The sequence below is a fragment of the Bos indicus x Bos taurus genome, chromosome 15 (assembly GCF_003369695.1).
Source record: "Bos indicus x Bos taurus breed Angus x Brahman F1 hybrid chromosome 15, Bos_hybrid_MaternalHap_v2.0, whole genome shotgun sequence".
Lineage (NCBI taxonomy): Eukaryota > Metazoa > Chordata > Mammalia > Artiodactyla > Bovidae > Bos > Bos indicus x Bos taurus.
This window is the reverse complement of record NC_040090.1, coordinates 18948788-18962549: the sequence shown is the minus strand read 5'-3', so window position 1 is coordinate 18962549 and position 13762 is coordinate 18948788. Positions and strand designations below refer to the sequence as shown.

At 46.7% G+C, this 13762-nt stretch overlaps 1 protein-coding gene across 2 annotated transcripts in view; it reads right to left on the bottom strand.

Moving 5' to 3' along the window:
* ELF5 (E74 like ETS transcription factor 5) overlaps positions 1-13290 on the bottom strand; it is a 33152-nt gene extending 19862 nt beyond the window's left edge. The window contains exons 1-2 of one of the 2 annotated variants that reach the window (XM_027562687.1): positions 13186-13290; positions 6054-6178 (exon numbers count right to left, since the gene is read on the bottom strand). In XM_027562687.1, the coding sequence (XP_027418488.1) occupies positions 6054-6174 (121 nt within the window). In that variant the 5' untranslated portion in view covers positions 6175-6178; positions 13186-13290. Of the gene's footprint in view, positions 1-6053; positions 6179-10835; positions 11010-13185 lie in introns of those variants that run through there. The other variant, XM_027562686.1, reaches the window with a different exon arrangement.
* Positions 13291-13762: the final 472 nt, after the last annotated feature.

Sequence of the window (13762 nt, the reverse complement as noted above, 5' to 3'; positions counted from 1 at the left end):
GGCTGGCTCCCTCCTGGTGGTCACTTTTGAGGGAGAACTTGACAAGCTTCTGGACAGTTGTCTCCTTCCAGACTATTGTTTAGAGTGGGCATGCTAAGAGTTTATTTATATTTATTGAAGTATAGTTGATTTACAATGCTATGCTAATCTATTAAAGTGAGAGTGTTAGTTGCTCATTGTGGTCTATAACCTCTGTCCATGGGATTCTCCAGGCAAGAATACTGGAGTGGGTTGCCATTCCCTTCTCCAGGGGATCTTCCTGACCCAGGGATCGAACCCAGGTCTCCCTCATTGCAGGCAGATTCTTTACCATCAGCCACCAGGGAAGCCCAAAGTGACTCAGTTTTGCATATATACGCATTCTTTTAAAAATATCCTTTTCCATCTTGGTTTATCCCAGGAGATTGGACATAGTTTCTTGTGCATACAGTACCATCTTGTTGTTTATCCAATCTAAATGTAATAGTCTGGGGAGGGAGAGGGATGGACTGGGAATTTGGGGTTGGTAGAGGCAGAATTTTTATTTTTTATTTTTAGCTGAATAGTATTTTCTTCAAATTGAAGTTTATCTGGAAAAAAGCAGTGCTGCTCTGCTGGGAGTTAAGGGGAAGGTACTAGATGGCTTCTCCTCCTTAACACCACAAGGCTCCTTGAAAAATTACTTTTCTGGAGCTTGTTATTTGAATTCTCCCTTAAAGCTGGAAGTGTGTGTGATCTCACACTTAGGGGGCCTGCCTCCCAGAACTTGTTAGCAAAATGGGAATAATAGGATCTGCCTCTCCAGGCTGTTACAAAGATTAAGTGAATCAATGCATGGAAAGTGCTTGGAACAGGACAGGCAGAGAGTAAGTGCTCATTCAATACCATTAATGTTAAATATTAACATGTACTTGTTAATATTGGGGTCACTCCATACCACTATGTTAATTGCATTTCCTCCACTTGTTAGCTGTGCAATCCTAGTAAAGTTTCCTAACCTCTCTGGACTTCAGCTTCATTCATCTGTAAAACAGGAATAATAATAGTGTCTATCTTTTAGGAAGCTTGCTGTGAAATGGAAGAGAAATGATGCATGGGCTGAGAGAAACTTAGCCCAGTGATCTGGATGACAATTCAGATCAACAATTCCCTGTGTCACTTGTAATTAGTTATTATTTGGGGACAACATTTGTTCTTGGGGAAATGACGCTGTCTCCACCAGGGCCTCAGTCTAACTGAGGGACATGCAGAACAAAGGAACCCAAGGACCCAGCGAGATGGAGGCAGACAGTCTGGGTCGGAGGAGACCTGAGTTAGCCAGCCTGGACTGTAATTAGCATGATTTATTAGCATCGGAACCTGGGAAAGTCTTTTGCCTGCAGCAGTACTGAAGAGGGCCAGTGAATGGACTAGGTAGCACAGGGCACCGTCAATTGTGGTTTGTCACTGAAAGGAAGGACTTTACGAGGAGGGACCTGAAATGATATATGGCTTCTAGGTTTCCCTCCAGAGTTGGTCTAGCCCCATCCAATAGTCTTTCTTGACTTTCCTTCTAAGCCTGTGGAGTGATTTAGACCATGAGATGGAAAAAAAGATAAAAGAGACTGGAGCAGTGTGAGAAACTGGATGGGGAAGAGATGAGAAGGCTGGCTGGGTATCATCCAAAAGCTGAGGCCACGAGCATGTGGTTAGAAAGGACAGAGAGCACCAGGCCCTAAGCCGTCCCAGGCCACAGCTGCCCAAAGGCTCAGACGTGTGCGGGAGAGGCTGGAGGTGGCTGGCAGTGAGGTCTGTCCTTGGGAGTGTGCTGGGGTATGACCACCGCCACGGGGCTCACCTTAGGCTTTCTGATGATTTTATATTTCATTATTTGATTTTGATTTAGAAATTCTGAGACTCTCTTTGATCTCAAAGATCCTATCTCAAAGATTCCTATACCTGGAATAGGAATCTTACTTAAGAAAAGCCCCCCTGGAACCCAGATACCTCTCTCTCTGAGTATCTGGATGTTAATACCCAAGATCAGCATTTTGTACCTTAAAAAAATTTTTTTTTCCGTCAAATAAAATCTCCTTGTGCTTGTGCTCAGTGGCTTAAGTCGTATCTGACTGCTTGCAGCCCCATGGACTGTAGCCCGCCAGGCTTCTCTGTCTATGGGATTTCCCAGGGCAAGAGTACTGGAGTGGGTTTCCATGCCCTCGTCCAGGGGATCTTCCCAACACAGGGACTGAACACAAGTCTGCTGTACCTCCTGCACTGCAGGTGGATTCTTCACTGCTGAGTCACCAGGGAAGCCATAAAATCTCCTATAGCTAACGTATTTGTTGAGCATTTAGTACATGCCAGTTACTCTGCTACACTCTTGAGTTTTCTTATCCCATCCTCAACTCGAGGTCCTGGATCATGTAGCCTATTTTACAAAGTAAATGAAGAAAGAAAGGCAGAGAATGGTGAAAGCCCTTCTTGAGGTCACACAACGAGTAAGTGGCTAAGCAAGGTGAAAAGTGAAAGTGAAAGTCACTCAGCTGTGTCTGGCTCTTTGCGACCCCATGGACTATACAGTCCATGGAATTCCCCAGGCCAGAATACTGGAGTGGGTAGCCCTTCCCTTCTCCAGGGTATCTTCCCATCCCAGAGATCGAACCCAGGTCTTCCACATTGCAAGTGGATTCTTTACCAGATGAGCCACAAGGGAAGCCCAAGGAGGAGGTCATTTAGGTGTAACCCAGCTCCTGCAGCCAAGCCTTGGTAACCACTATACTGCACTGTCTTTGGAATCAAAGTGAGGGTGGGGGTAGAGAGGGGAGCCTAAAGTTTGTCTGTCTCAACTGTCACTCCAGGTCCCCAAGGGACCTCCTAAGAACCCCTAGAGCTGCCCCAACCTAGAAAGCTCTGTTGCAAAGTATAAGCAAGATCCCAAAGCCAAGGTACACTGCACATTGGCCTGGCCATCTTGGCCATCAGGGGAGGGAGGTGTGGGTTTATGGAGGGTCAAGATAGAGTTCCAGGAAGTAGGGGTGAGTCAGGATATTCCATGACTTGTCAGATGCTTGGCTACTGGAACTCGATTGGAGAAATCATCTTTTAAAAACATCACCTGCTAGTGAAATGTACACAGCTCTCCACTATCCACGCTGGATAAAATTTTCCAGTATCTATAATTCTTTATTTTAAAAGAGCTGAAGGGAAGTTCAGGGTGAACTCATGACATTCTAGAGCATTTTGCAATCTGCGACCGTCCACTCGCCAGCCTGCAGGGCAACCTCTAAGTGCTGGTTTTAAGAGAGGCCAGGTCCTGAGCTCTTAACACACGGAGGGTTCAGGTTTGGCTGCCTCTGCTAGAGCTATTTAAGAGGCAGTAAATAGCTGGTTCTCCTGACCATGTTGCTTATTCCTCCCTGCCCTTTTTATTTGTAGACATCATTTATCCAGCAGGCATACCATTTCTCTCTCCCTTTCTCTCCTTTTTGTCTCAAAGTGTCTAAAGTGAAGTCGCTCAGTTGTGTCCGACTCTTTGCAACCCCATGGACTGTAGCCTACCAGGCTCCTCTGTCCATGGGATTTTCCAGGCAATAGTACTGGAGTGGATTGCCATTTCCTTCTCCAGGGGAATCTTCCCAACCCAGGGATCGAACCCAGGTCTCCCTCATTGTAGACAGACGCTTTACTGCCTGAGCCATCAGGGAAGTCCTTCAAAGTGTCTAAGCTGCCAACAATTCTGAATTGGATAGGTTGAGATAGAGACCCGTGTCGCTTTTGTTCAATATGAAAAGTGAGGCGAGGAGAGAGAAAGCTGTTTTTCCATGTGGTGTCTTGGTTGCTGGGCACCTACCAAGTGCCCAGCACTTTGCTAAACACATTATATGTGGAATCTCAGTCAATCCTCCCAACACCGGGAGGCAGATGCTATTTTAGCTGAGGAAAACATATCTCAGAGATGTTAGGGAAAACCTGGCCAAGGTCACGGGGCCAGTCAGTGCCAGCACCAGCCCCGTCACCTTGGACCCAAACAGGAAGCTGCCATTTGGACAACCCTGACTTCAAGCTGGAATTTCCTAGGAGGTGGGCAAGGACTTCAGAAGAGATGGCCACTAAGGTGGCAAGTTGGCAGAGCAGTGTCTGGAGGAGAACTTGGCTATCTCCTGATACATCCCTCTCAGAAGGTTTTTGCACATACTCAGACCCATGTGTCACCTCCTGGGAGACAAAAAGACAGAAGGCCCTGCAGGGCATTCCTCCCACCAGTGGGAGCCTGGTCCTCACTTGGGACTGTTTCACACCCAAACTTGACCTTTATAAGCTCAGAAACACTCGGCTCCTTCTGAAATCCAGAGTGCAAGAGGGAAAGCCCCAAACCTGGCCCCTCCCTTGGTAATGGCAGGGAGCTGGCCCACTCTTGGCCATGCCTGGTTCCAAAGTCTGAGCTCCTGACAACTACAGAAGCTCCTGGAACACTGCATGGGGCAGGCACCTGAGGCTACCCTCTCCCATCCCACTCTGACACCACCTGGTAGAAGAGGCAGGAAGAGGCGGCTCCCAGGATGGCAGGTCTGGGTTATGTGTGGGTGGGGCTGGGCTCCACCATCACGGGACACGCAGGGAAGAGACAAGGACTTGGAAACCTCTGTTTTCCTCCTTCAGATTTAGCCTCTTGACCAAACACAGGGTGGGAGGGTAGGGAGAAATTGAGTACATTTCTCATTGTCTTTTTGGGAATGAGGCGCTCTTTAGGCTTGAAGAACTGTCCTGTGCAGCAGGATGAGCCAGGTGCCCATGCAATGATCTGGACCCTAGGAGAGTGAACCATGTCACAGATACCTATGTGTCACGTGCAGGGTTAGGGGAGGGTGTGGGATTGGTCTGTGTAAGCACGCGCCTCTGGTCTGTCTGTGCAGTGCTGGTTTCTGGCCTGGAGGCAGGCACTCCTTGAGGGGGGCATTTCACAGTGACCTTGGAGACTCACCCTCTCCTGGAAGCCACCTGCTTTCTGACTCCGAGTGTGAGCCCCGCTGGGCCGGAATACACAGGGTCAAGGCTGGGTGGTGAGGCCTGAGGGCTGGATCGGCGCTTGCATCACCCCCACCGCGGGGTGTGTACCTGCTGTGCTAGCAGTCAGCCAGGCTTGCCGTGATGTGCAGTCACCCGGCACCTGGGGACAGAGGCCCTCAGAGGGTTTCTGGGGCAAAGCTCAGCTGGCCTCGCTTTGGCTTATGGCCTGCACAAGGCCCCGTGCTTTCTTCTTAGGTGGAGAGAACTGGACTAGGACAGGAGGAAGCGTGGGGAGGGCGGCCTGGGGGGACAACGAGGGGACCCCTGTTTACTGAGCACTTCCTTGGTTGCCAGGTTATATATTTCACAGTTTGGCTCTCTTGGTCCTTATAAAATTCATCATCCCTGCTCTAGCGATAAGGAAATAAAAGTTCTGAGAATAGCTATAATATTAATACCGATAACCACAGCACTATACAATATGTAAGATGACCATGTAGGATAGTTAAGGGCACAGAGCTCAAGTCAATGTGCATGAGACTTAGTTAACTGTTAGACCTTGGGTGGGTCACGAAACCTCTCTGTGCCTCAGTTTCTTCATCTATAAAGTGGGAATAATTACTAATTTCTCTTAGGGTTTCTGTAAGGATGAAATGGGTGTTTGGCATAGGGTCTGGGGCACGGCTAGTAAGTATTTAGCAAATATTGGCTAAAGCCAGGATGCTCAAGCAATCACAGTGTACTTACTAGGCTTCAGCCTAAGGGTTTCTACTATTTTGTTTAAATTAATTGCTCCAGGACATTGGTGTTATCTCCTTTTTACCCATTAGCAAAATAAGGCTCGGAGAGGTTAGTGGAGTTTCCCAAGGCCACAGAGCCGGGAAGAGGTTGCAGTGAGGATTCTAGGGCTTTCTTCCGTGCAGAAGTGGCTCTTCTTCCTGCCCCGGACTCTGGCAACCCTCTGTCCTGAACGCAGGTGAGAGCTGGCCTTTTCAGGCCGTCATGGCCTTGCTGCCCACCTGAGGCCAGCACCACCTCCTGCCCCACCTGTCCCAGCTCAGATGGGCTTCTCCAGTCATACACACCTGTCTGATGCTCAAAGGCAGGGTAATACTCTTCATTGCTGAACAGGTCAGTCCACGACATCAGGGGGTCGCAGAAGGACGTGTTGGGCAGGAAGGTGCTGTGTGTCACTGAGTCCAACATCACCCTGTAATAGCAGAAGAGGCTGTGAGGAGGCGGCAAGCCACACCACAGGAGACCCCAGCAGGGCAACACTTGTTTTTTGTTTTTTTGACTGTATCACTGGCATAAGGGATCTTAGTTCCCCACCTGGGGACTGAACCCATGCCCCATGTAGTAGAAGCATAGAGTCTTAACCACTGGACTGCCAGGGAAGTCCCTACACTTGGTTTTTAATTATGTCAGCAAACACAAACATGCAGCCTCTCAGGAGCCAGGCACTCCTCTGAGTGCCTTCCACGGTGACATTATTTAATTCTTGCCGCATCCTGTGAGGTTTGTGTGTACATCCCCATTTTATAGATGAGAAAAACTGAGGCAGAGAGGTTGAGACAATTGGTAACAAGGCCAGTAAGTGGCAAAGCTGGGATTTGAGGATGAAGGTTTTAATTATCCTTTACTTTTCCTGGTCTCTCTCACCTGGCCCCTGAACTCTGGATTATAATGTCTAAAAATATACTTCTGAAAACAGGGAAAGAATTATTATAAGTGAATGTGCCCACAAACACTAATCCACAATTCTGAAATCTGAAAGCTCTGAAACTGAAAGTATATTTGGGTGTGTTTGGTGCCAACATATTTCCCAGCAAAAACAGTCCTGAGTTGACTGTTGTAAAACTTTTATATATAATTATATCTATACTTCTATATATGTATGTAAACTAAACCATACATTTATTAAACATATGTAACTATAGTATGCCATACAGTTTTATATCTATAGCTATAGTTTCATTTGTTCTACTTGATGAATATTCATATGATACACTGCAGAAAATATTGATGCATTTAAGCAGTCCAAGCAGGCAATATCTTGAGAGGAGTAATCTGTGCTCTGCAGTATATACCCTGGGTGGCTTCCTGATACTTGAAGAATTCTGAGTTCTGCAGCACGTCCCACCCCAGGGTTTTGGATGAGAGAGTGGGGACTTGTCGCCACTGTAACACACTTGCTTCACTGAGTGCCCTGGGCTGAGCAGTTTATTATTCGTGGTGTCCCCAGAACAACCACTCTGAGTCAGGGTCTGGTAGGCGTTCTGTCTTATAGATAAGGGATGGGAGCTCCGAGATTCCAGATGACACACCCAGGTGGCAGGTGAGGGAGTTTGAGTGACAACTCAGGTTGGTCTATTTAAGAAATCATGATCCCAGTGGCTGTGCACACCAGCGAGTGGGAAGCTTTGGGAAAAGATGTCTGATTGAGGTTGGAGAGGGGATAGAAAAGAAGGGGCAAGCGTTCTTGCCCACACTAGTCTCCTCCTTCAAATTTCCCTTTGCCATTTTCCATATTCCCACAATTCAGAGAAAAAAAAATTCATTCTTGGTGAATTAGAAAAACTTGCAATAATATTGACGAGATACTTGGTTCTACCCCTTCAGCAAAGAGGACACAGCAGCTCAAGATCACACAGCTGGGAAGTGGCAAAGCAAAGACTAGATTCCATGCTTGGATTATTAAGTGCATGGAATTTTAAGATGGTCAAGAACTTATAAGTCATCTAGTCCAGGATTTTCCAAACTTTAGTTATTCGCCTGCCCCATGATAACTTATTTAATTTATTTTAAAAAATCACCCCCGTTATTGTTTAACATAACTGCATTTACTTAAAAGGAAAACTTTATATCACTACTATAAATGGAAAGCCAGGATTTATTTAATATACATAAGAATAAAGATATAAGCTTTGAAATAAAAATTAGTCATTCATGCCTAGATCAGAGGGTCTAGGCACAACTTACAGGCACAGTCTAGTCCACCACCTGTTTTTGAATGGCTCACAGATAAAAATGATTTTACATTTTTAAATGGTTATATAATATGTGCACAATGCACTTGATTTTGCCTTTAGGCCTGCAAATCCTAAAATATTTACTATCTGGTGCTTTAAGAAAATGTCTGCTACCCCTGACTGGATTTATATCACGTATCATGAGTGATCTGGCATGTTGGAAATTACTGTCAGTCCAATCTTTTCCCGCATCCAGACATTTTACAGTTGTGAAAATTAAGGCCCAAGAAATCTGTGTAACTTTGTCAAAGTCATACACCCTACAGTGTAGGGAATTAAGTTTTTTCCAATTTTCAACCCATCTGCTTTCCTTTCTACAAACACTCACAGCCTCATCTGCTCACAGAAACATCCCAGGCTCACTACCAGGACAATCCGGATCTTGATCCCTAGAGGGTCAGGGACTGTGTGATTCCAGAACCAGAGATCAATTATTTGGGGATGTTTGCAAATCTGTCACGATCATCACTATCAGATATGCATGAGAACTCTGCTACAGACAGAGAAATAACCGAATTCAGATTCTCATGTGTAGGCACCCTCTCTGGGCATCACTGGAAAGTTGCCAGACTTCCCTAGGAAGTCTCCTTCCTGATGCCCGGAGAGGGTTAACGTGCCCAGCAGATTATCATGTTCCTGGATCTCCCCTTGGGAGCCATATCAAACAGAGGTCAAGGCTGCCTGGGTCTGGACTCTGATTTTCCCACAGATTGACTGGTTTTATATCCCTGAGCAGGTGGCTGGATGAGGAGGGATGGGGGTGGGAGGTTATGAGGAAGAAAGAGGCTTGGTGGGAGCCCAAAGCCTTTTCTACTTTCTGGACTTGACCCTAGAAAAGTTCTCCTAAGTGACAGTTCAAGGTAAAAATACCCCCTACCCCTCTGGATCGGAGGCTCAGAAAATGGGAGAGGAGGGTGGCAGACCTCTGACATGACCTTCATGAGTGGGCTTGGAGAAAGGAGAGGTGGCTTCCATGTGGAGAACAGTTCCCAGGTCTCTGGTGTTAATTAGAAATCCTCCAGATATAGGATGCAACAGTAGGAACGTGCTTCTTCATCTCTGCCTGACAAAGCTCTCAAAAGTCATTCGGTAAATTGAATTTGATCACAGAAAAATTAGGAATCTCTGTTACCAGTACAATATTTACCTCTTAGAAGGATTTCTTTTTTTTCTCTTTGCACCACCCTACTGGCTGGCACTGTGATTTCTTCAGGGCTGTACCGGGTGATGTCTGTATCTGATTCCCTTTGGGGGTTCCTTCTATGGCAAATTATATCCATTAAGTTTTCTTAAAGGGCTGTTTCCGGTATACAACATGCTGTTTTTCTTCTGTAATTATTTTTTGCTTTGTGGAAAAGTATGTTTTAAAAAAGGCAGCAGCTTTTCTTTTTTCTATTGCAGTGGGAGGAGGGGATATTGTTAAATCTTGGACTCTCCACAAAAGACCTTGGCCACTTAACCAGCAGGCCCTAGGTGTGAAAGTTCAGGAATAATGGCTCCTTTGTATTCAGCAGTCCAGTTTCTTAGGCCTTTACAGTCCTTGCAACAACCGAACATTTTAGCTCTTCAGATTTCTTTAATGTAGGCGGAAGAGGGTGGTGGGCAACAACAGCTTTTGGGTTCCCTCTTCTCAGGGAGGACATTGAGGCCCAGTGATATATAGTTTTAGGCCTGAAGTTAGAATATGTATTCCGACGAGGGGACAGTGACCAAAGAGGGAAAAAATCGGTAAAAAAAATTGGTCTTAAGGGTCAAAAAAATCTTAGCCATCATTGTCCTTTACGACTCTTCAAAGCCCACAGTACATAAGTGATGAATGGTGAATCTGTGATATTAACATTTCATGGAGGGGGTAAGATTAAGAAACAATGATCTAGGGGACTTCCCTGGTGGTTCAGTGGTTAAGACTTCACCTTCCAATGCAGAGGAGAGCGGGTTCAATCCGTGGCTGGGGAGCTAAGACCCCACATGCGGCCGAAAAACCAAAACATTAAACAGAAGCAATCTTGCAACCAATTCAATAAAGACTTTTAAAAATTGTCCACCTTAAAAAATTCTTAAAAAAAAAAGAACAAAAAAGGGGGTGATAGTGGGAAAAAAAGGGAGCAAAGCATTGGGTTAGACTTAGAGTCAGCAGCAGGACAAGTAGGGGAAGCCTAGGGAGGGTCCTAGGCCTGCTGTTGTAACCCCGCATTTTTGGTTTTTGAGAGACTGGCTGACTTGTCCTCATAGAAGGAGCATTGTCGTGATTCTGCCTCTCACTTTTCTTGGAGCCTCAATACTTCATTGGCTGCGTGAACACAACAATGAAATGGACTCTAACACATACCCTAGCTGCGTGATTTTCTTCAGGATCCCACCCGATTTGGCTGACACAGCCATACACGTGCACGCACACACATAGGCATATATGACAGCTATAGTTGGATATTGCGGTCAAGTACGCTCACCAAATTGGAGTACAATTCAATCATACAGAGATGAAAGTTTTAGCTATAAAAAAATTCCCATGATTTTCTCTTCTCCTTTTCCTCCCATACCCACTTTCAGCTGTGACCTCTGGACATTCTTTGCCTGGGTTAGCCAGACCCCTTAAGTATTCTGAACCCTTGCTCACTGCCCGTCTACAGACCCAGTCTCCCCAAAGTGTAATCAACACTTTAGCTGCCTAGTAGGTAGGAAAGAATCAAGCACTTTCAGCACAAGAGGGGAGAATCAAGTGGGTTCTCTTCCAGGCATGAGAAAGGCTGGCTGGACCTTTGGGAATGGCATGGACACTCAGGTCCTTGGTGCCTCCAGGGGCTTCCTATCCTTCTGAGAGTTTGGTTCACTCACCAAGCGTGCACCGGAAGGGTCCACACAGTCAGAGATACAGGCCTGTGGGCTTCTTGCCCTCACACGAGTCAGAGGCGGCAGTCACAGGTGTCGTGTCCATGGCACCTCTGTTCAGCCTTCCAGAGAGAGCGGAAGGCGCAAACCACCCAGCCTTGGCCAGTCTGCCAGACAAGGAAAATTCCTTCCTGACCCTGGCAGAGATCATCAACTTCACTCTGGGCATGTGACCAAAAATTCACCCAATTAAGCACCTACACATTGGCTGTTTATGCACCAAAGCATCACTGCACAGAACGGGCTGTGAAGGTGTAAACCACGGAAAAGGGGGCTCGGGAGGGCCTTCCTTGATCTCACCATCGGGGCCATCTCGCTGGGAAGAATAATGCTTTTCCTCCTCTCAAGTCCCAGTGATACCCCAATGCCCACCAGGTTCCGAGCCCTACGGGCAAGGCAGGGTCTACTTCCTACCTTTTGGACCTCCCTCAGAAGAGACACATGGAGGAAAACCCATTGGTTGAACTATTTCAATGCTTTTTGCTAAAGGCTTGTGGGTTGGGTGCTTGAGTGTTTGCTCTTCTGGGAAAAACCAGAGCAGCTATGAGACTGCTTTGCTGATGTCTTGCCAAGTGATTCCTCATCTTCCTTTGGCTTGTATCAGAAGTTTGCTAGTTTGTTCGTTTTTTAGTTGTTTTTCTAAAGGTGCCGCAAAGACTCATAGGAGTTGTGCCGAATAGTTTACCATGGGCTCCCATACAAGGCTCACTGGGTTTGGGTTAAACCCATGTGTGTGTGCTCAGTTGCTTCAGTCGTGTCCAAACTCTGCAATGCTGGGGACTGGAGCCTGCCAAGCTTCTCTGTCCATGAGATTCTCCAGGCAAGAATACTGGAGTGGGTTTCCATGCCCTTCTCCAGGGGATCTTCCCAACTCGGGGATGGAACCTGCATCTCCTGCAGCTCCTGCATTGCAAGTGGATTCTTTACCCACTGAGCTACCTGGGAAGCTATATTAAATCCATTGGGATTTAAATCCTACCTCTGCCACCCACAAGGAAAGGGATGTGGGACACATTTCTTACTACTCAGCCTGCTGAAATTTTATTCTTTTTTTTTGTTTCATATGAGGTGTGTTGTGTCATAATCCACAACCCTCTTTGAGCTCATCTCTCAAATGGAGATTTTAACATGCAATACTCAGGATAACCCAAAGATTTAACAAAATTAGGTAATATATGTAGATGAGCAGACATAACGTGTATGTCCATTACTGTCCCAGCAGGGGATGGGGGAATCAACTGTCATCAGTATTCTAAAAGGTTGCTACTTAGGTGACTTCTGAGAAAAGCAGACAACCAATCTGTGAAAACTCTTACCAAGAACGCTTTGAATCACCAGAAAACCCTCTCACAGAGAACATAAGGACAAAAGAATTAAGCTTTCGCTCAGAAGGGCAAACAATCTCTTCCCCTGGGTCTTTAGACTAAAACATGAAGCTGTCTCCCTGAATCACTTTACCTTGCTAGGCTTCAGTTTCCTCCTCTGTAAAGACAATTAGGGATCATTGTCCCTAATGATCTCTGACAGCCTTTCCAGTTTGTAAAATTCTCAGCACAGCAGAATGAAGCATATCAGAATGAATGTGGGTCCTCAGCTCCCGCGGGAGAAGGGAGCATGTGCTACACCAGTCTGCCAGCAGGGGGCGAACGCTCAAGAACCTCACATAGTGCAGAGTCTTAGAAAAGGTCTGAGAATACAGTGGAAAAACCCTAACCATTGCTTTTCTGGAAGCATTCTATACTGAGGAGGTGTGAGAGTGCAGAATGGGTTTCCTTTAAGCTGTTATGTTCAGACAATCTCCTGAAAAATTCCCCAAACTGTAATAAGGCAACTATTTTTTTTTTCTGTTTCAAGGGGGTGCTCCATGAGCAGGCCAATGGGAAAAGGAGGCGCTTAGGCAGGAGGAGGTGGGCTTTTCTTGAAGCTGAATATTTTTTGGTGTAAAATCCAGCTTCCCTTCCTCAGGTTAGCTTGAAGAAGGGTAGAGAATGGCGTGCCCGTATGCATTCTCTATCAGTGAGTTCCCCTTGGTTTAATCAAGTGACCCAGAGGGGGCAGGGGTTGCCACGAAGGGGTTGGGTGGCTACACAGCCTGAGGAAGCAAAAACGTCTCTCTCAGGCCAGCAGTTAAATCCCAGTCAAACAGCTCCGGGGAGGTACTGTGACTGATGGACGTGGCAGGAGGCCTGGCCATCTGGAGCTGGGGACGGACCCACAGACCCAGGCCCCCCACCAGAGCCACTAAGCCCTGACGCCCCTTACGATTTATCCAAAAGAGCAAAGAAAAGGTGCTTACGTGAGGACGGCGGTGCTGGGTCCAAAGAGGAGGTTTTCAAGACAAGAGAAGGCAGGCACTCCCAGCACCGGCGTACGGTGGAAATAAAGGCACCTGTAGCCTTGTGATATAAGTAACACCTACAGACAGGTCCGTTTGGTTTTTCAGGTTTATGCACAACCCCTTTGATGACGGTGACATACAGTGTGACACGGCTCCTTGGAGGGGGAACAGTTCTCACACACAGAAAGTTTACCTTTATCCTGCTTTTGTGCCCAGCTCACCCCCCACCCCGGCTCCCCTGCTCCCCACCCGGGGAGTCAGTAAACAAGCTGAGAATTCTCGCCTCTGGGAGCTTTGCTGGATCCTGCGTTTGCTGGGAACTCTCTTTTGGGCAAGCTGGAGGGGAAACAGGAATCTAGCCATGGTGCCCATCTCTGCAGCCCTCCTTCCCTCCCCCGCCCCCAGCAGTAAGGTGGAAGGGTAGGATAGGGCAGTGGTTAAGAACAGACTCTGCAGCTAGACGGTTTTTTGGTTTTTTTTTTTTTGCAGTTAGATGACTGAATTCAAATCTAGGTGCATCATTTTCTAGTCATGT